This window comes from Suncus etruscus, chromosome 6 (assembly GCF_024139225.1).
Source record: "Suncus etruscus isolate mSunEtr1 chromosome 6, mSunEtr1.pri.cur, whole genome shotgun sequence".
Classification (NCBI taxonomy): domain Eukaryota; kingdom Metazoa; phylum Chordata; class Mammalia; order Eulipotyphla; family Soricidae; genus Suncus; species Suncus etruscus.
The window spans coordinates 34552510-34574566 of record NC_064853.1 but is presented as its reverse complement, the minus strand read 5'-3'; the positions used below and the strand labels follow the sequence as shown (position 1 = coordinate 34574566).

General features: G+C 52.1%; 1 protein-coding gene across 1 annotated transcript; it reads left to right on the top strand.

The window, feature by feature from the left end:
* Nucleotides 1-1369: 1369 nt before the first annotated feature.
* On the top strand, nt 1370-21206 carry TIE1 (tyrosine kinase with immunoglobulin like and EGF like domains 1). The gene is made up of 23 exons (XM_049775157.1): nt 1370-1454; nt 4478-4783; nt 4886-4996; nt 6269-6424; nt 6547-6678; nt 6783-6923; nt 7087-7215; nt 8060-8205; nt 8391-8535; nt 9745-9903; nt 10065-10202; nt 10391-10687; nt 11549-11839; nt 12126-12313; nt 14949-15159; nt 15693-15803; nt 15883-16073; nt 17529-17642; nt 17756-17826; nt 19155-19195; nt 19275-19371; nt 19481-19580; nt 20719-21206. The coding sequence occupies exons 1-23, from the start codon at nt 1397-1399 to the stop codon at nt 20788-20790; spliced, it is 3405 nt and encodes a 1134-aa protein (XP_049631114.1). The 5' UTR covers nt 1370-1396; the 3' UTR covers nt 20791-21206.
* Nucleotides 21207-22057: the final 851 nt, after the last annotated feature.

Genomic DNA, 22057 nt, shown 5'->3' with positions numbered 1-22057 from the left:
TTACAATGGCTGTCTATGGACCTGGTAGGAAAAGATGGGGTCTTCTTCCTGAACCTCCCTCCTGTTGCTCCAGTAGAGACTTTCTTCTGGAGCTTTGTAAGAGTTATCAGGAAAGATACAGATTGAAACCAGCTCACCCCCCCTGCAGAGCCCCAACCTGTGAGGATGGAGAATGGAATCTGGTGGGTCTGGCCAGAGTCGATCCTTCATGCAAAAACTGGCTCTGGAAAGAATTGAGGGGCACTGCAGATTTAAGATCATAGGGGATTGGCAGCTTTGCCAAAGAGCCGAGACAGTTCCCTACATATGCCACCAGGGCAGGCCTGCACTGCTGCCCTGGTGTCCAGGGACAGGAACAGGGTTCTGCAAAACAGATGACATCAGGCAGACAATGAGCTGATGCCTCTATTTGCTGCTACAGTTGGGGTTAGAAAGACAGGATTCATATCCCTCCCCTGGGTCTGTTTAAAGGCACATCCTTGAAGCACCTATGTCAGGTCATGTTCCTTGCCATAACCTCAAAGGCCCTCAGCCCGGAGGATCTCAGTTTTTCAATCTGTGAAATCGCGTTGAAATTTTCAATGCAAAATAAGGGCTGGAGAGATAGCATGGAGGTAGGGTGTTTGCTTTGCATGCAGAAGGGCGGCAGTTCGAATCCCGGCATCCCCTATGGTCCCCTGTGGAGCAATTTCTGAGTGTAGAGCCAGGAATAACCCCTGAAATCCCTGAGCTTTGTTGGGTATGACCCAAAAACCAAAAAAATAAAAAAAAAGAAAAGAAATAGCGAGTACACAAAATAGCACTGAAGGTTCTCTTTGGTCCTTTGGCCCTTTGGCTCCACATCTGAGTTCTTCCCTTCCTTTACTCATGGATATTTTGGGGTTCTCAAAGATCCTGGTGCTCCAAACATGAACCTAGGGACACATGCGAGGAATGATGTGGCCGTGTTGTGTGTGTAAGCACTGGGAGGGAGGAGAGACCCCAGAACAATATCCTCCCCTTATCCCTCCTCAATAGACGGAAGCTACTCGCTTCCTCCCTTTCCTGCCTCCTATGAACTTCCAGACTGAGGAGTGCAGAGGGGGTGGGAAAGATGGTGCTACCCTACCCCTTGATCTTTATAGCAGACCTTCCCCCATCTCCAGCAGCACCCCTCTCTTCCAGGTCACCCCCAGCCCCAGTCTCATGGGAGCTGGATTGGGGGGGGGGTTATAGGCTAAAAAGCAGGATAAGTGCCCCCACCGCTCTAGTCGGCAGCCCCACCCATTCACCTCACATCATTTCCTTTTCCTTTTCTGCACCAACACGTAGTGCCTAGCAAAGGCCAAGCACCCAGATCCAGAATAGCTGACCGCAGCCCCTGCTTGTCTTCGCAGGCCTAGTCAGCCTCCAGAATATGGTCTGGTTGGGGCGCCTTTTACTGCTCCCCATTCTCTTCCTGGCTTCTCATGTTGGTAAGTTTCTCCCATCCACACCCCCAGTCCTATCCCCCAGGTCCTGGTCTTCTTGCAAGAAGCCCTATATCACCACTGAAAGGGGATCCCATTTAGGACATAGTAAGCCCTAGAAAACCCTATGGCCTGAGGGGGTGGTGGGGCCGTGGCTAGGTTGTATCTTAGGGTCACTGGGAACAGCAGGCCCATGAGTCCCAGGAGGTGTTCTCATGGGGTCAGTTGGAATCATTTCAGTGGTTCACTGGACAAACAACCAAACATCTCTCAAGCACCCACAGAGTTCCAGGAGTGGCTGAGCCAGCTCTGTGGTGGGCCATTAGTGTAAAGCAGCCAAGCCTTCAGATGGTGGAACGAGATGAAAGGGTATTGACCTTCTGGGGTTCAAACGGGGCTCAAATGAGGTGATTTACGCAGAGCAGTGCTTGGCACTAGGGCTGGCTCTGGGTAAGATCTCCTGAATTAGTGGCTGCTGCTTTCCTGAACTGGCCCAAGAACATCCAACACAAAGGCTGCTCAGAGGAGCTGCTCATGATCTTGTAAGGCCAAGACACTCCAGAAGATACTAAGGCATGGGGCCGGAGAAATAGCACAGTAGTAGGGCATTTGCCTTGCACGTGGTTGACCCAAGAGGGACCTAGGTTCTATCCCCGGCATCTCATATGGTCCCCTGAGCCAGGAGCTATTTCTGAGAGCAGAACCAGGAGTAACTCCCGAGCACCATAGGGGGTGACCCAAAAACCAACCCCCCCCCCAAAAAAAAAACCAAAAAACCCTAAGGCATGGACTTGGTGCTCCTCATCCCAGGCAGCCAGGAGCTTTGTGTCTCAGAGGCTTGGAAGTGTTCGAGAGAGGTTACTAAAGGAAACTGCAGGAGAGGTGGGCACAGAAGGGCTCAGAGGCTGAGATGTTTAAGGGCTCATACTTCATACTGAGGGCAATGAGAAGCCATGAGTTGGTAGCGTAACAATCGCCTAAGATGGAGCCTTTCAGGGGATGAATTAGGGAAGAAGTAGTGGGCTTAGTCCAGGTAAACAGGGCAAGAGCACAAGAGGGGTAAGCTTGGGTGGGGCAGTTACATTTTGAGAAAATAGCATGAGTAAGACTTGGGGGTGATGGGAGCAGCCTGTGGATACCTGACTGTGTGATCTTGAGGATCAAATCACCAGCCTGGTTCTGTGGGTCTGTCTGTGTCACTCTGAACCTTCCTTCCTAGGCTAGGGCATCCCTTCTAACACCTGCCTCCCAGGAGAGGAGCGGTGATTAGAAGAGCAAACCTAAGTGTTTTGTGTGTAAATAACTTCCAAGAAAGATCCTGATTCAGACCTGGAGAGTTGGAGAATTCTCTCAAGTGTGTGTCTCCACATGCTGAAGCTGTAAACTAAACCTGGGAGCACCAAGAAGGGCAGGTTGAGGGAAAGCAGGAGGAGGTGGAACACTAGCTGAATGACTGACAGGAAAGAAGGACTGGCTCCAGGAAGCTACAGAATAAAGGAAATCACTCCTCTGTTGGGGACCCAGGCACGCTGGCAGCCAGTTGAGGGAGTTTCTCAAAGAAGAGCCATTGAGAAGCTCACTCAGTGGTTGGCAGTGAACAGACAAGGGCCAAAGGAAGTTCTGGGGAGGCTGGGATCATGGGCCAAGAGCAGACAGCCTTCACCACACTTGACAACACCCTCACAGTAGGGACCCCTCAGGTCACAGTGTTGTTTTTGTGGTACTAGGGTTGGAACCTAGGGCCTTGCACAGGCAAGGCAAGTACTCTGCTACTCAGCCACACTTCAATCTCCTCACATCACAGCTCACTCGGGGTTAGAATGCTCTGTCCTGCCACTCATCTCCCCACCCCACTGTCCCAACAGGTTTATTGCACAGAGGGTGTCTCCTGATCCCCTGCCTCCCATAAGCAAAGTCTATGCTCCCATTTCACTGAGAGTTGACAGGGGCCTGTCCTCCCAGTCTCTGGCCATTTTCTTTCTTTTCCACACTGCCTAGCTGTAAGACCAACCTCTCCAGCACCCCAGCAGACACTGCCAGGATGGCTGGATGTCCGAAATGACAGGCCAGGATTTTGGGTGCTCTTGGCAGCCTAGAGGTGGGGAGTTGGGGCAGGTATTTCCTTTTTGTGGAGTGGGGGGAAGAGTTTTATTGTATTTGTTTGAGGAGGGGTTTAGGGTCATACCCATTGGTGCTCAAGAATTACTCCTGGGGGCCGGAGAGATAGCATGGAGGTAAGGCGTTTGCCTTTCATGCAAAAGGTCATCAGTTCAAATCTTGGCGTCCCATATGGTCCCCTGTGCCTGCCAGGAGCAATTTCTGAGCATGGAGCCAGGAATAACCCCTGAGCACTGCCGGGTGTGACCCAAAAACCACAAAAAAAAAAAAAAAAAAAAAAGAATTACTCCTGGCTCTACACTCAGGAATCACTCACTCCTGGCGGGTTCAGGGGAGCATATAGGTGTGGGGATTGGAATCCCTATTGGACACGTGCAAGGAAAGTACCCTACCCACTGTACAATGCTCTGGGTCTATGGATCTGGTTTTGACCTGTCAGGAAAGGAGAGTGAAGGGGGGTAAAAAGGAAATGGAGACAGGACGCATAGATCATTCTTTCCGAAGTTGCCTTTGGAATCCCCACCCCTACCAAGAGCCTTTGTTTTGCTTTTTCTTTCTCTATCCTTTTGTTTTGTTTTGTTTTGTTTTTCCGCCTAAAGATTTTATTAAGTATAATTGTTTGAAACTTATATTTCGTCTTTTTTTTTTTTTAATTGCACCACAACTAGGTGTTTCTCCCCAATACTGGGGAGGCCTTGCCGGGTGCAGGGACCAAAGGATAAGGGGGTACCTGCCAAGTCAAGTCTGCATCAAAGCCTTGGGAGCCCTCTCCCTGGGGCGAGGCCTTTATTTTTGCTCTTTTAGCCAGGGAAAAGGCCAGCAGCCGGGACAGGAAGGGAGGGAGAGGACGGGTCCTGGGAGGGGGCCTTGAGGCTCGCCAGTCCTGATTCGGTGTGGGTGTTCTGGCCCAGGCGCAGCTGTGGACTTGACCTTGCTGGTTGACCTGCGCCTCAGGGACCCGCAGCGTTTCTACCTCACTTGCGTGTCCGGGGAGGCCGGGGCTCGGGCCGATGCCCCGCTGCGGCTGGAAAAGGACGACCGCATAGTACGCACGTTCCGGTCGGGCGGGCAGCCTTTGCACCTGGCCCACATCGGCTCGCAGCGCCTCACGCTGCGGGGCTTCTCGCAGCCCTCCGACCTGGTGGGCGCCTTCTCCTGCGTGGGGGGTGCGGGGGCCAGGCGCACCCGTGTGATCTACGTGCACAACAGTCTCGGGGGTGAGTGCTTTCCGCAGGCCCAGCAGGGTTGAGGGTGCAGGGAGGGCCTGGCCTGGACCCCTGCCCACCCATCATCTATCTCCCTTCTTCCCCTCCCCACAGCCAACCTGTTTCCCGAAAAGGTCACCTACACTGTGAACAAAGGCGACAATACTGTGCTCTCCGCACGGGTCCACAAAGAGAAGCAGTCAGATGTGCTGTGGAAGAAAAACGGTGAGCGCAGGACTGACTGGGCCCATGGGCCTCAGAGCCCCCCCACACACCCCCACACACCCTATCTCCTGTGGGAGTGAGCTAGGAAAAGGAGAAGCGTTGTCCTGCATAGCCCCAAAGAGGTTATGCACAACCCTACAGTCTCAGCTCACACCCCTTAAATGTGCCCACTCTGGAGGCTCCTAGGAGGGCCTGCACTTGGGCCACTGAATTTGCCTGCCCGCTCTGGGGAAAGAAGAAGAGGTGTAGAGTCCAGGGCACCTGCCCCCACCCCTCATGCTTCTTTATGGGGACAAACCAACATGTTTGGTTTCCAACAAATCTCAGAGCTCCTCCAGGTTCAGGGTCTGCTGGTCCTGGAGGGAAGGTCTCCAGGGACATCCCAGCGGGAAGGACCTCTTGAAGAACACAAACACTTAATCCAGAAAAGGAGAAAGAAGTTTTTAGAAGGATAGATAAGAGCAAAGGCAAGGAACTCTACAATACTGTGGTGTAGGAATGGGGGGCCAGAGTGGTGGCGCAGTGATAGGGCATTTATTTGCCTTGCATGCATCTGACCTAGGACAGACCACACGGTTCAATCCCTCAGTGTCTCATATGGGCCCCCAAGCCAGGAGCGATTTCTTTTTTTTTTTTTTTGGTTTTAGGGTCACACCCGGCAGCGCTCAGGACTTACTCCTGGCTCTGTGCTCAGATATCGCTCCTGGCAGACTCTGGGACAATATGGGATATTGGGATTCGAACCACCGTCCTGCATGCTATCTCCATGCTATCTCTCTGGCCCCTGCGAGGAGCGATTTCTGAGCACATAGCCAGAAGTAACCCCTAAGGGTCACTGGGTGTAGCCCAAGAACAAAAACCAAAAACAAACGAACCAAAAAAACAAAATGCAGGAATGTGGGTGCAGGCAGAGTGTAAGCCTCTGGGGGCACTGGGAATGCAGGGGGTGGGGGAGGAGGGAGACCTGACGACTTTAGTGAGACCTCAATGCCCAGAGGGTGAAGGTGAGCCACTCAGAAATCTGTCAGAGGAAAAGCATTATGCTATTTTCCTTATAAGTGGGAACCTGAGGCAGGAACAGCCCTTGGGAGGAACTGGCAGCATCAGGGCCCAAGGCAAAGCAGAATGCATGTTTTCTCTGCCACTCTGTCTTGGGTACTTGTGGCATGTATGACACACACTACTGTCATGTGGACAGAGATCCAGAGGAGGGGACCCTGGTATTCCTGCGCTGCTGAGCACCCCACTAACCGACCCATCTTACATACCCAGGATCCTACTTCTCCATTCTGGTCCGGCAAGAGATCAAGAACAAGCGGTTCCTGTTGCCTCTCCCAGATGTTCAGCCATCAGCAAGCGGCATCTACAGTGCCACCTACCTAGAAAACAGCCCCCTGACCAGCGCCTTCTTTCGGCTCATCGTGCGGGGTCAGGGGCTGGGGATTCGGAGGGGGTGCATTGTTGCGGGAGGCTGGGACCCTGTAGTAATTATTCCCTGAATTGCCCCCGATGATTGGCTGAGGGCAGCTGCTGATGGTGTGTTTCTCCAGGCTGTGAGGCTGGGCGCTGGGGTCCAGGTTGCACCAAGGTATGCCCAGATTGCCTGCATGGAGGTGTATGCCATGACCTGGATGGCGAATGTGTGTGCCCCCCTGGATTCACTGGAACCCACTGTGAACAGGGTGAGAAGGAGGGTGACACTTCTCAAATCCTGGGAATGGAGTTTGGACATGGAGGATGCCTGGTTCTTCAGGCGGAGATCCATACACTCACACCCGCTTTCCAGCCTGCAGAGAGGGTCGTTTTGGACAGAGTTGCCAGGAGCAGTGTCTAGGCACTTCCGGCTGTCGTGGGCTCTTCTTTTGCCTCCCGGACCCGTATGGCTGTTCTTGTGGATCTGGCTGGAGTGGAAGCCAGTGCCAGGAGGGTATGACCCAACCCACCCTCACACTGCACTCTGGCCTTACTTGCTGAGGTCTCCATAGCCCTATGTATTCCTAGCCAGTATCCCTCCTTTCCAATCCTTCCCTTGTCCCCCATCCCAGCAGTGCCCTCCTTGCCCCTTCTAACCACAACTCCTTTGTCCCCAGCTTGCACCCCCAGTCACTTTGGGGCTGACTGCAGCCTCCATTGCCAATGTCAGAATGGTGGCACTTGTGATCGCTTCAGCGGCTGTGTCTGCCCCTCCGGGTGGCACGGACAGCACTGTGAGAAGTCAGGTAGGAGATCCCTGGAGCTGAGCTCCCTCAGACATGCAGCCCTGCTGGACACACTTTTCTCACCAGCCACAGGAGCTGAGTTATGCCAGGGCAGCTGGGGCAGGGAGGACCTGAGCATTTTCTGGGCACCCAGTAAGGAAGAGACACTGTCTGAAATCTATGTGAAGGACAAAAGGCTGGTTGTTGGGTAGAGGTCAGGGGTTGAAGACTCTGCCTCAGGTAACTGAACATTGGGGTCAGGGAGGGTCAGAGGTTAGGGGTCAGAGGTTAGATTTCAGGAACTGAATTGCAGGCCAAAGGGTTGGGCACTTAATATGAAAGGGCTGGAGCAATAGCACAGTGGATAGGGTGCTTGCCTTGCACACAGTCTATCTGGGTTCGAGCCCTGGCATCCCGTATGGTGCCAGATGTGTAAATGTAGAACCAAGAGTAAGCCCTGAATACCACCTGCTGTGCTCGCCAACCCGAAAATTATAAAAGAAAGGGTGGAAGGAAAGATGGAATAGGCACAGACACCATATATATTTTTAAGAAAAGTGAGTGGAGAGTGGAAACGGAGCCTCCACTTTGCTCAGGGGGAGAGTCTGCAGCAGGGCCCAGAAATTAGGGAGGCAAAAATTCTGGCTGGGAGGCTGTGTCCAGAGAGGAGAGGAAGAGAAGAAAGGAGAGTGTAGGGATACCTACAGGTCTGACAAGAGTTGGGTGAGGAGGCCCTAGGCTGGGTGTGCTCTTCAGGCAAGAGTGGCAGAGCCCTACTTACACACAGGCACAGAGTAAGCAGCCCTTGGGTTGACACATGTCTGCCACTGCAGGGCTCCAAGATGAGTGGTCCCTCTCTCCCCAGATCGGATCCCTCAGATCATCAATGTGGCCTCAGACCTGGAGTTCAACCTGGGGACAACGCCCCAGATCCACTGTACAGCGGCAGGGAACTCCTTTCCTAGTCGGGTCAGCATGGAGCTGCGCAAGCCGGACGGCACCGTGCTCCAGGTCAGATCCTGCAGACCCTGGGCCTTGTCCCCCATCCCACAGTCAACCTCTCATACTCTCCCTCCAGGCCTTTTCGGGTTTTGATTGGTGGGGGTTGACTGACAGGCTGCCTGGCCTCTGGTAGACACTTGTGCGTGCCACATGGATGCTCATGACTTGGCATGTTTCCTTCTGGTGTCTCTCAGTCCACCAAAGCCATTGTGGAGCCAGACAGGACGACTGCTGAATTCGAAGTATCCCAGCTGAGTCTTGGAGACAGTGGGTTCTGGGAGTGCCGTGTATCAACATCAGGTGGCCAAGACAACCAACGTTTCAGGGTTAATGTCAAAGGTTGGTGTTGTACTAGGACAGCAAGGATGGGCAGTGGGCACTCTCCTCTGGGTGGCTTGGACCAAGCCATCCTAGCAGAAAGGCCAGGTCATCGGAGGGCTTAGCTGTGCACCAGGCATGGACAAGAACTTAGATCAACCAGACCTGGGCTAGGTAGTATCATCAGAGCTTGAGAATGATCTCAATCCTCTCTGGAAAGGACATCCCATGCCCAGAGTCTGGGGTCCCACCTGCCTAGGATGTACAGAGTCTTTCATCCTGCTTCTAGACTATTGCTCTCCTGCTGAGTCACACACCAAAGGACACTCACACAGGGAGCTTAGAGGTGACTATCCCAAGTGGTGCCAGCTAGACACAATCTGGCAGATAGGCTCTAGGTCCTCAAAGCCTACCTTTAGTACTTCCTGTAACAAGAACTTGACACTGCTCAGTCAAGCCTACATCTTCCTTCATTCTCTTTCCTTCATTCTTTTCCTCTCTTCCAACCTTCCATCATTCAGATTTCTCTCTACCTACTATCCATTCTTCCTTTCATCCATCCTTCTCTATTATTTCTTCTACCCACCCACTATCCAGCTATCCACAATCCTTCCAACTATCCTTTCATCCATTCACATACCATCTATTCTCCCTTTTAGCCATTTATCCATCTATCCTTCTGTCCATTCTTTCTTTTTTTTTTGTGGTTTTTGGGTCACACCCGGCAGTGCTCAGGGGTTACTCCTGGCAGGCACGGGGGACCATATGGGACGCCGGAATTCGAACCAATGACCTTCTGCATGAAAGGCAAACGCCTTACCTCCATGCTATCTCTCCGGCCCATTCTTTCAACCATTCATTCATTCCCCCACCATCAATCTTCCTTCCATCCATCCCCAACATCCATCTATTCACAATCCACCCATGCTTCCAACCACTTGGATTCTCCCTTTCCCTGCTTTACCTCACACCCTGTAAATGGAAGTGTCTTCCCCCAACCCCTGTCTGGCCATGAAATTCTCTCACTTACCATCTTTAGGGATGCCCATATGTCTTCACTGCCAACCCTTATACCCAAGACGCATGGGGTCAGAACTTTGATCTTCCTGGGCCCACACTGCTACTCATCTTTTAAACTGGTTCCTCCCATATTTACCCAAAGACTCAGAGTTGTCTTTGGACTGAGCAGGCTTCTTGAGCCATGCCTTACTTACCCTGAGTCTCTGGCAGAGCCCCCAGTGCCTCTGACTGCTCCCCGGCTCCTGGCCAAGCAGAGTCGCCAGCTTGTGGTCTCCCCATTGGTCTCTTTCTCCGGGGATGGACCCATCTCCTCTGTTCGCCTGCACTACCGGCCCCAGGATAGCACCAAAGACTGGTCCACCATTGTGGGTAAGTGGAGAGAGTGCAAGGGATAGGACGGGAGAGTAGAGAAAGGGTGAAGGAGGAATAGGAGGAGAAGGAGCTGGGTAGGTATAGAGGGTCTGAGGGAAGATGACAGCTTCCAGAGTGGTTGGGACTTCTGAATAATGGGTGTTGTGCCATTCTACCAGTGGACCCCAGTGAAAATGTGACATTAATGAACCTGAGGCCAAAGACAGGATACAGTGTCCGTGTGCAGCTAAGCCGGCCAGGGGAAGGCGGCGAAGGGGCTCCTGGGCCCCCCACCCTCATGACCACAGATTGTCCTGGTAAGAGACCAAGAACAGTGCTTTTTATCCTCCAAGGGGTTACTATCCTCTGATCTTGGGTTTTGTGTCTTCTCTATTCAGGGGTCCTGCCTATGCTACTGGAGGTGGTCTCTTCCTTTCCCTTTGGGTTCTATCTCACTGGGTCCCAAGGACCCCTGAGACGACTCTGACCCCTTCTCTGGTCCCAGAGCCCCAGTTGCAGCCGTGGCTCGAGAGCTGGCACGTGGAGGGCCCCGACCGCTTGCGAGTGAGCTGGTCCTTACCCAAGCAGCTTGGGCCTCTGGTGGGAGATGGTTTCCTGCTGCGTCTGTGGGACAAGGCTCGGGACCAGGAGCGGCGGGAGAATGTCTCGTCCCCCCATGCCCGTTCTGCCCTTCTGACTGGACTCACACCGGGCACTAGCTACCAGCTGGACTTGCGGCTGTACCACTGCACCCTCCTGGGCCCCACATCACCCCCTGCCCGCGTTTTTCTGCCTCTCGATGGTGAGCTTGGAAGGGAGACTTGGGGTGGGGGGCAGGAGTGGAACCAGGGTAGGAAACACGGAGATTCAAGGGGTTGTGAGGAACCTTGGTGGGTGTGGAGGGAACACGGGCACAGGCAATGGACAGGTGTCTGGCAGTTGCACAGGATTCAGTGGATGTGAACAGGGGAAACACTGAGTGGGGCAGCATAGAACACCAGTAGGAAGTAGCCCTCAGAACCACAGAGGTATGGAGGAACATAGAGGGCAGGGATTATTAAAAAACAGGACTCATTGCGGGGGGCTTAGGGCATCATCAGAATAAGAAAGTGGGGGGCCAGAGTAATAACACAGTGGTAGAGCATTTGCCTTGCATGCGGCTGACCCAGGATGGATCTGGATTCGATCCCTGGCATCCCATATGATCTCCTGAGCCAGGAGCAATTTCTGAGTGCATAGCCAGGAGTAACCCCTGAGCATGATTGGGTGTGGCCCCAAAACAATAACAACAAAAAAGAAATAAAGAACTAGGGGAGGGCCGGGGAGATAGCACAGCGGCGTTTGCCTTGCAAGCAGCCAATCCAGGACCAAAGGTGCTTGGTTCGAATCCCGGTGTCCCATATGGTCCCCCGTGCCTGCCAGGAGCTATTTCTGAGCAGACAGCCAGGAGTAGCCCCTGAGCACCGCCGGGTGAGACCCAAAAACCAAAAAAAAAAAAAAAGAACTAGGGGAAAACATAGTTTGGGGGACTCATGAGAAGGGTCTCAGACATTGGGAGAACTAATACCCCAGCAGTGGGTGTTCTAGGGTGAAGAAAACCACAAGGATAATGAGGAGGGGTCTGTCTGCCATTTCTGCCTGAACACTACCCACCTCTCCCTAGGGCCCCCAGCCCCCCGACACCTCCATGCCCAGGCCCTCTCCGACTCTGAGATCCAATTGACCTGGAAGCGTCCAGAGACTATAGCTGGGCCTATCTCCAAGTACATCGTGGAGGTGCAGGTGGCCGGGGGCTCGGGAGACCCTCTGTGGGTAGACGTGGCCAGGCCTGAGGAGACCAGCACCATTGTCCACAGCCTCAATGCCAGCACACGTTACCTCTTCCGTGTGCGGGCCAGCATCCAGGGGCCTGGGGACTGGAGCAATATGGTGGAAGAATCTACTCTGGGCAATGGTGAGGAATCTGGGCTCCATGTCCCTCCATGCAACACCCCCCCCCCATCCTGAATTTAGGGCTTCCTCCATGTGATTCCAGCCCAGCACTGAGGCCTCTGACCTTGCCTTTTATGAATAACTGTCCTGGGGAAATTGTGGGTCTTCAGTGACCCACTGGCACCAGGTCTGACATCCTTGCCCCCCACCCCACCTAGCCTCAGAATTGGATCCCTGATCTCTCCCTCTGTGGGACCCCCTGTTGGCCTCTGGGTACCTTCACCCAAGCATCTTCTTATGGTGTGCAGGACCACAGAGTGAGGGCCCAGTCCAAGAGATCCGGGCAGTGAAAAAAGGCCTGGATCAGCTGGTTCTAGGTGTAGTGGGCTCCGTATCTGCCACCTGCCTCACCATCCTGGCAGCCCTCTTAACCCTCGTGTGCATCCGCCGAAGCTGCCTGCACCGCAGACGCACCTTCACCTATCAGTCAGGTTCGGTGAGTTTCATCCCTGAATGGACCATATGCACAAAGCCTGTATGATTGCCTGCGTCTGTGTGTGTGTGCGCGCACGCATGGGGGGGTATGTGTGTTTCTAGCTCTGTACACAAGTACTTGGGCACTGCGTGTGTGTGAATTTCTGTATTTGGTATAAGATTAGACTCAATGGCTAAATTCAAGGGTGCAGAATACATATACATATAATATATGTATCAGAACTGAACTCAACAATTTGAGTTATTTCACTGGTGAAACTTCTGATAGTACCAGTTCAGAATCACTCCGTTGTGTTTCTGTTTCACAGCTGTCAATGCAGGACCTCCCCCAACACCACTCCCTTTCTCCACTGGGGTGCTCTCAGCAAGGTCACAGGGTGGCATTGTGGTGGGCCCTGAGCTATGAGGCTGTCCTCTGTCCTGGCAGGCCCCTGAAGCCTGAGAGCTTGCACCCACACACATCTCCACTCATAGCTGCCCTGTGACCTTCTGCCAACAGGCCCCTTGCTGTGAACTTATCATACTCTCCCTCCATTCAAGTCCCAGGCTCTTGGGAAAGCCAAACCCTGGGTGTTTTGCTGGACCCTGCAAAGAATAGCAGATTTCAAGAACCTCAGACTTGTGGCTGCTGACTCCTTCCTAGTTGATTCTACTACTCTAGAGAGGTGCTAGGTTTGCAGTCTCCCCACCATCCCACAGGAGCAGCACAGACCTCCTGACTTTGGGTTTATTTGAACCCTGTCTAGTGACTTACATCCTTTCAACCTATAGAAAGGCACTTGGACCTGACTGAGTACTGGGTCCTCTCAGGGACTCAGTTTCCCCTCATCATGTTCCCTCCTCCCACTTCTCTCCCAGATGGTCTGATACCCTCCCGGCTCTCTTCACTATTGTCATTTCGGTGCCGAACTTTGCCCTTGGTTCTCTCTTGATATTTACAGTCCCGGCTTTGGCATTTTGCAAATAGCCCACTTTCCTCTCTCAAGGGCTGCCTCTGATAGATGCCTAGTGTCCACAGCTAGTGGATCTGCCCTCAGAGACTCAATCAGATTCTTTGTCCCTGCTGGGCACTGCCCCCTCTGCCCTCCCTCTGAGGTCAGCCTCAGGGGGAGGGTTAACTAGCAAGAAAAGAAGATACTGAAGGGAGCTGCCTTTCAGACTAGTCCCACTTTAGTGCAGGTAACTTGTGCAGGGGATTGTGTGTAGGCAGAAGTGCTGGGCTATATGACCTGTTCCTGATTGTCCCCTTGTGTGAGATATGAGTGTCCCTGGACTTGTCTCCCATCAGCACATATATGTACAGCTCTGTGGGACACACCTGCTGTAGTGCATGGACCTTCTGTGTCCTGTCACCCTCTGCTCCACAAAGCTCCAAGTTCAGGGAGCTGGACTTAGAGATCCCTACTGCTAAGTGCCTCAGCCATACTCAGCTCAGCAGCTCTTGGTCCTGTCATCAGCCTGTCCAGGTGGCTGAATGCCTTCACCTTTGGGGAACAGCGAGAACACCCCTGTGTTCTTTTTGTTCTTGTTGGGTTTTTTTTTGGTTTTGTTTTTTTCTTTTTTGCGGGGTGGGGGAACACGCCCTGTGACGCTCTGGGGTTACTCCTGGCTATGTGTTCAGAAATTTCTCCTAAATGGGGCTGGAGCAGTGGCACAAGTGATAAGGCATCTGCCTTGTGTACACTAGCCTAGGACAGACCATGGTTCGATCCCCTGACTTCCCATCTGGTCCCCCAAGCCAGAGCGATTTCTGAGTGTATGGCCAGGAGTAACCCCTGAGCATTACCAGGTGTGGCTCAAAAACTAAAAAAAAAAAGAAAAAGAAAAGAAGAGAAAAAGAAATTGTGGTCCATCCTAGGTTAGCGCATGCAAGGCAAATAGATGCCCTACCGCTTTCACCATTGCTCTGGCCCTATTGTTGGTTTTTTTGTTTTGTGGGTGGGGGCATACCTGGCAGTGCTCAGGGCTTACTACTAGCTCTGTCATCATGAATCTTTCCTGATGGGGATCAGGGAACCAACGACTAAACCTGGATCAACCGCATTCAAGGCAAATGCTTCTCCCCCTGTACAATCTCTCCAGCCCTGTTTTGATCCTTCTGATGTACCTTCTGATATTCGATGGGGGACAATTTCAGTTAACTATGGAGAAGAAAACCCTCCTCTGCTCCTCCACAATTAAAGGGCTCAGCATGAGCAGATGCGCACCAGCCTCCTGCCCAGAGTCTATCCCAGACCATCCCTGGTGACAGAAAAAACCAGACTGTGCAGTCAGGAAGTGCCTGGCTCCCGCCAGTTCTTATTCTAATGCCTTTGTTTTTGTTTTTCAATTAGGAATCTTCCTTCCACCTCTCCAGGGTGTAGTTTCTTTCACCTTCACTCAATTCTTGTTCTTCCAAAGCCCCTTGACCGCTTAGCCCCTAGGTTCCAGCCTCTGCATGTCTTCCCTTGGATTCATGTCCAGGCCCACCTGTCCTCTGTGTGTCTGTCTTAGGGAGTATCCCTTCGTGTACTTGCTGACCCCAAGTACCCTCTCCCTTGGTCCATTTACCTCAATGTTGTTAGTCTGCCCTGCTCTGCCTTCCACTGCCTGTGTCTCCTGTGTAGACTCTCACCCATTTGTCTCGTCCTAAGCAGGGTGAGGAGACCATCCTGCAGTTCAGCTCAGGCACCTTGACACTCACCCGGAGGCCAAAGCCCCAGCCCGAGCCCCTGAATTACCCAGTGCTGGAGTGGGAGGACATTACCTTCGAGGACCTCATCGGAGAAGGCAACTTTGGCCAGGTCATTCGGGCCATGATTAAGAAGGATGGGCTCAAGATGAATGCAGCCATCAAGATGCTGAAAGGTGCACTGGAATGGACCCCTGACCCCCCGGCCTTGTCCCACAGTTCCCATTCCCCCCTGCTTCCTCTAGCAGTTGACCTTCATCCTCCCTCTGAACTCTGAAGGTGGCCCCTCAAACCACCGTATGCCTTTTCCCCAAACTTTTTTTTTTTTTTGGTTTTTGGGCCACACCCAGTGACGTTCAGGGTTTACTGCTGGCTATGCGCTCAGAAATCACTCCTGACTTGGGGACCATATGGGATGCCAGGGATCGAACAGAGGTGCGCCCTGGGTCAGCTGCGTACAAGGCAAACGCTCTACTGCTGTGCTATCACTCCTGCCCCATCCCAAACTTTTTTGACCAAACTGATCCTGAAAATTTTTTTTGGCCACACCCAGTGGTGCTCAGGTCTTCCTCTTGACTCTACATTCAGAGATCATTCCTGCCGGTGCTCTGGGGACTATATGGGGTGCTGGGGAGCAAACCTAGGTTGGCCACTTGCAAAGTAAGCACTGTAATATTTCTCCAGACCTGATTTTGAATTCTTTTCCCAGAGTACGCCTCTGAAAACGACCATCGTGACTTTGCTGGTGAACTGGAAGTTTTGTGCAAATTAGGGCACCATCCCAATATCATCAACCTCTTAGGGGCCTGTGAGAACCGAGGTGTGTCCCCTGTCCCTTCCCCTTCATTTTAGTGTAGGTGCCTCTATTCCTTGGAAATTGCATGCGCCTCCTCTTCCAGGTTACCTGTACATCGCCATTGAATACGCCCCCTATGGGAACCTGCTGGATTTCCTACGCAAGAGCCGAGTCTTGGAAACAGACCCTGTTTTTGCCCGAGAGCATGGGACAGCCTCCACTCTCAGCTCCCGGCAGCTGCTGCGCTTTGCCAGTGATGCTGCCAAGGGCATGCAGTACCTGAGTGAGAAGCAGGTGAGTGCATGATATGCAGGTATCGGTATGAGATAGGTATGAGATAGAGGCACCGCCTGGGCTGGGTTAGAAGACAGTGTCTGCAGGCTGCCGGCCCTTCAGTGAGACAAAGGGATAAGGGAAAGAACTCTTAAGACTGGATCTGGCTAGGAAAGCTTGGTGAGAACACAGATGAGAAAGGAATGCAGGGGAAGACATTACATCCCAAATCATTGAGGGTATCCTGGGGAGGAATTGAGTTCGTTTCATAAATGCAGGAACCCAGGAGCAAGGCCTGGACCAGTGCCAGCAATCTGGGGACCGTCATCCCACAGTAGTGTCTCTATATAGGGATGAGTGAATAAGACCTACAGGAGAGGTGGGAGGCTGGAGTTCAGAAGAGGCCCAAGCTCAAGGATAGCCACAGGGATGAGTGAGTTAAAGTTAGCCAGATTTAAGCATCTTTAAAAACAGTCGAAGAAGGGGCCGGAGAGATAGCATGGAGGTAAGGCGTTTGCCTTTCATGCAGAAGGTCGGTGGTTCGAATCCCAGCATCCCATATGGTCCCCTGTGCCTGCCAAGGGCAATTTCTGAGCATAGAGCCAGGAGTAACCCCTGAGCGGTGCCGGGTGTGACCCAAAAAAAAAAAAAAGAATTCTTGTATTAGGGGCCAGAGCGATAGCACAGTGGTGAGGCATTTACCTTTCATGCAGAAGGTCATCGGTTCGAATCCCGGCGTCCCATATGTCCCCCGTGCCTGCCAGGAGCAATTTCTGAGCATGGAGCCAGGAGTAACTCCTGAGCACTGCCGGGTGTGACCCAAAAACCACACACACACACACACACACACACAAAACAGTCGAAGAGATAGCATGGAGGTAGGGCATTTGCCTTGCATGCAGGATAGTGGTTCGAATTCCAGCATCCCATATGGTCCCCCAAGCCTGCTAGGAACAATTTCTGAGCGTAGAACCAGAAGTAACCCCTGAGCGCTGCCGGGTGTGACCCCCCCAAAAAACAAAAACAAACAAAAAGACAACAGTGCTGAGGGGAAGAAGCTAGCACTGAGGGAGTGTTGATGAGGGGGAAGGTGGAGTGGTGCGTGGGTAGGACCTGGAACTTGAGGGAGGGGCTCAGTTTGGGCAGGAGAAGGGCCTCCCCTAGTCTTACCAATGAGGGTAGGTTGGGTGGTAGGGAAGGTGAGCAGGGAGCGTGCAGAGAGGGAGGAGCTGGCCGTTAGGGAATTTTTGAGAAGCCCACAGTGGTCCCCAGGCATGGCCAGCTCTATGTCAGAAGTGATAAGAGCCAGCCCCAGCTTTTTTCAGGCTAGACTCATGGACTCAGTGTGAGGTGGGGTGGGGGGGGGCAGAGAAATGAGAAATACTAATGACTATGATACTAATGACATGAAGGGCGCCTACAAAGATCTGCCCAGGACTCTCTCTCTCTCTCTCTGACTTCTGATTGGGCCTGCAGTTTATTCACAGAGACTTGGCTGCCCGGAATGTGCTGGTTGGAGAGAATTTGGCCTCCAAGATCGCAGACTTCGGCCTTTCTCGAGGGGAGGAGGTCTACGTGAAGAAGACGATGGTAAAACTCAGGCCTCCTGCCCAGGGCCTGACCCTGCCCTCCCACACACATACCCCCAAGGCTGTATGTAGACCTCCCTCTACACCTGAACACTCACCCCCACTGTTTCCCAGGGGCGACTCCCTGTGCGCTGGATGGCCATTGAGTCTCTCAACTACAGCGTCTACACCACCAAGAGTGATGTGTGAGTGTGGGTGCAGCAGGGTTCGGGCCATTAAGGAGGCAGGTGGGGCTGGGCTCATGGCAGAATTGGCTCAGGCAATGAATGTCCCTGGAGGGTGGATGGAGAGTCCACGTGACACTCACTACCCTAGTAGGAAGACAGAAGATGGTTGGAAGTAATTTTGAGTTGGAAGATATTGTAGGGACAGTGCTAGGTAAATCAGGGCTGTGTTTGCACCTTGGAGAGAGTTGAGCAATGGTGGAGAGTAGAGGGTGGAGGGTAGAGGATAGAAGGTGGAGGGTTTGCCCCACATGAATTCCTTGTACTCCCAGGCTTGTCCTCCAAAACTCTTCAGCTTTCTCTGTTCCCTGCCCCAGGTCACAACCTCTTTGTCCAAAGACTTGCCTGCCCACCCCTGACCCAAAGCCTTTTGTCCTGCCTGCCCAGCTGACTTCCATACAGACCCCCTCTGACCACCCTTCTCCCCTTCTTGTTTCTCCCCATCAAGTCCCTCCCTCTCTGGGAATAGCCCTGCTGCTGAGATGGCTATGCTACAAGAGATAGATCTGGCCCACATCTTCAGAGGCCCTCCCAAGGACAAATATTGGTTCACTATTTCTGTTAGACCCAGGGCAAACTCACCCATCTGGTAACTCAGTGTCTCCATCTATAAAATGGAGAGAATGCCAGTAGTGTTCCATCGTTAGGTGTGGGAAAGTTAAAGCATTGTCTCCTAAAGTGGAGGTAGAGTATAGGGAGGGTTGATAATACCTTTGGGTATAATTGGGGGGAGGGTGGATTACTTTTTGTCTGTGTTTAGAGAAAGTAGATTGCCAGGATAAATTTTTTGTAAGTTAGGGACCCTCTGGTTCAATGAGTGCCTGGTATGTAGTAACCCACTTTGCTAACATTACTGTTAGTTCAGAGGGCTGTGAGAGAGCTTTTTCTGGGGCCCACATCTGGCTCTGTGTTCTAAGGGAGCTTTATGTAGGACAACAGTTGGCTAAGGCTAGCAGCCCTTGCAGGGGTCTCAAACTCAATTTACCTGGAGGCTGCAGGAGGCAAAGTCGGGGTGATCCTTGAGTGCAAAGTCAGTAATAAGCCTTGAACATTAGGGTGTGTGACCCAAACAACTAAAACAAAACAAAACAAAACATAAAAAGATTCCTCTAGGGCAGGGCCACAAAATGTTGTACGGAGGCCGCAAACGGCCCACGAGCCACGAGTTTGAGACCCCTGCAAGGTAAGCCTGGTGAGGTACACACGATGTGTGTGTGGGTGGGTGGGAGGAGTGTACAACACTGATGCTGGCTGCATCCGGAACACTCAGTACATCTTCCTCATTTCAGCTGGTCCTTTGGGGTCCTCCTCTGGGAGATCGTGAGCCTTGGTGAGTCCCCTACCCCTAGCCCTCAAGCATTCCCCTCTTCCCTTCCTGGGTCCCCAACTGAGAGCCATGTTCTCCATAGGGGGCACTCCCTACTGTGGCATGACCTGTGCTGAGCTTTACGAGAAGCTGCCGCAGGGCTACCGCATGGAACAGCCTCGTAACTGTGATGACGAAGTGTGAGTTGCCCATCCCTGACCCATCCCTGGAAAGACTACCCGGACCCTGGGATAGGCCTCTCCTGCCCACTGGCCCTTGTCCCTCATCTCAGCAATGCCCTGTGTGCAGGTATGAGCTGATGCGCCAGTGCTGGCGAGACCGTCCATATGAGCGGCCCCCCTTTGCCCAGATCGCGCTGCAACTGGGCAGAATGCTGGAAGCCAGGAAGGTAAGAAGAAGAATGGGGAGTGGGGAAAGAGGGCAGGTACTGGGGTTTACAAATTTAAACAACTCACTTCCATCATAGCTAGACTGAACCCAGGTATGTGACCCTACTTCCCAGCTTTCAGGAAGCTGGACTCTGGGCTCCTTAATTTGCTTCCAAGGCTACTTCTTAGCCCTAGCAAAGACTTCCACCAGGGCTTGTCCTCCCCTGCTGGGACCATCAGTTACTCTCATCTTACACACCTCTTCTCTCCTGGTCCTGAGTCAGAGTGGGTGCAGGAATGGTCCACCAACCAGATGGATAAACAAATGGACAGGTGGATAGATAAATGCATGGGTGAATGGATGGATGGATAGATGGATGGACAGACAGATGCATGGGTAGATGGATGGATGCATGGATAGATAGACGAATGACAAAGTGATTGAGTGAGCAAAAAGAACTATTGAATAAATGTTCTAATAAATCATATCAACGATTAAAGAAATATAATAAAGTATATCAAAATGTGTTCATGTGGAAATATCTTCACATGAATGAATAAGCAGTATGGATTAATAAAGTATCTTAAGAATTTTAAAAATGGGCGCGGAGAGATAGCACAGCGGTGTTTGCCTTGCAAGGCAAGGACCAAAGGTGGTTGGTTCAAGTCCCGGTGTCCCATATGGTCCCCCGTGCCTGCCAGGAGCTATTTCTGAGCAGACAGCCAGGAGTAACCCCTGAGCACTGCCGGGTGTGGCTCAAAAACCAAAAAAAAAAAAAAAAAAAAAGAATTTTAAAAATGGTTCAGTAACCATTTAAATGAGTAAATTATCCAGAGTAGCCTTATGACTAGATGGACAAAGGAATGAACGCATGAATGTTGGCATAGACATTCTTTGAATGTGGGCATGAAAAATCTTCTATTGAACAACTGTGTCAGGGTCCCTTCACCTAAGACCTCCCCTCCAAGGGAAGGGGATGGCTGATGCTCTGGGCTGGTAGGAGCCACCTTGGCCAAACTTTCTAGAATCTTTAGAACTCTCTAGAATTTCCAGAATAAATTAGTGTCTCTTCAAATGTCCAAACCTCATGGAGGCTCAGATCTTAAAACTCCCTGGCCCTGGGCCCCACTGAAGCTTGCTTTGCCTCTGCCCCCCAGGCCTATGTGAACATGTCGCTGTTTGAGAACTTCACTTATGCGGGCATCGACGCAACTGCAGAGGAAGCCTGAACTGCCCTCGCCTGATCCTGGCTCTGCTGGCCAGAGCATCTATCTGCCCTCTGACCTGTGACTCTCAACCTTGGGCCTGATCAGCCTCAAGGACTGATTTTAACTTAAGGAAGAAAAGAGGGATCCTGGGACGGGTGGGTTTAGGGGAGCTGGGTTCTCATTCTTTGTATTTGCTCCATGCCTCCTGCAGTTAAGGCTTGATTTCATGTTCTTCCTTCCAGTTCTACTTCCCCTACATGTCCCCTTCTGTGACCCACACTTAACCTCTCCATGTCCCTTCTGTGACTCCCACATCTAATCCCCTACCTGTTCCCTTCTGCAACTCCCTTCCCTCAAGTTCCTACTTTAGCCTCTTGCCAGCATAACATGCCCTTAGTTCTTGCCCTGCCAATCTTGTAATCAGAACAAATAAATGCTCTTAGGAGTTCCAGCTAATGGCTCTTCTTTTACTGCAGTCAGTTCCATGGGGGAAAGTTGAGCCAAAGAGGGTGAAACTGGACTTCCCATGAAAGGGGCCTCTCCCTCAATGCACTGCCTTCTGTGAGCTGCCTTGTCATGATGAAAGATATTACAAAAGGCCAGTTGACTGCATACATCATGCCCCACATCACTTACCACAATGAAAAAAATCTCTTTCCCAGGATCTATTCCTGCTCTTCAACCTTCAGCATCAACAAGTCTTGCTAGATGTTTAAGTAGCCTCCAGCTGAGGGTTCTGTGCTAACAATCCATAAGATCTGTGATGGCCCGGCCTGAAGGAGCACTGAGCCCTCAACCCTACAGAGGTGCTGATCTCTCTGGAGCTCCCACTTCTCTTTCCCTCTGTGGACAGCCTTGCTGATTGGGCACCTCACTAGCCAGACCAGGAATCCAAAAGGAGGAAGGCAGGGCTCATCCCCAACTTTACCCAGTACAATAAAATCCCTTTTCCATCCCCAGGACCACAGTCTTCTAGAAGTGCTAAAAGCCCATCCCAAATCTCCATCCCACACTGTATGGCATTCAGAACTGCCTATCTTGGAGTTGTCCTTGCTGACCTCAGATTTCTCTCCCACAAGGAATTGAAACTTGTCTGACTTTACTCTTTGTGTGCCTGTGTGTGCACACTTGTGTGTAACTACTACAGATATATATTTTACTATAGTTAAGAACACAGATTCGGGGCTGGTGAGGTGGCGCTAGAGGTAAGGTGTCTGCCTTGCATGTGCTAGCCAAGGAAGGACTGCGGTTCGATCTCCTGGTGTCCCATATGGTCCCCCCAAGCCAG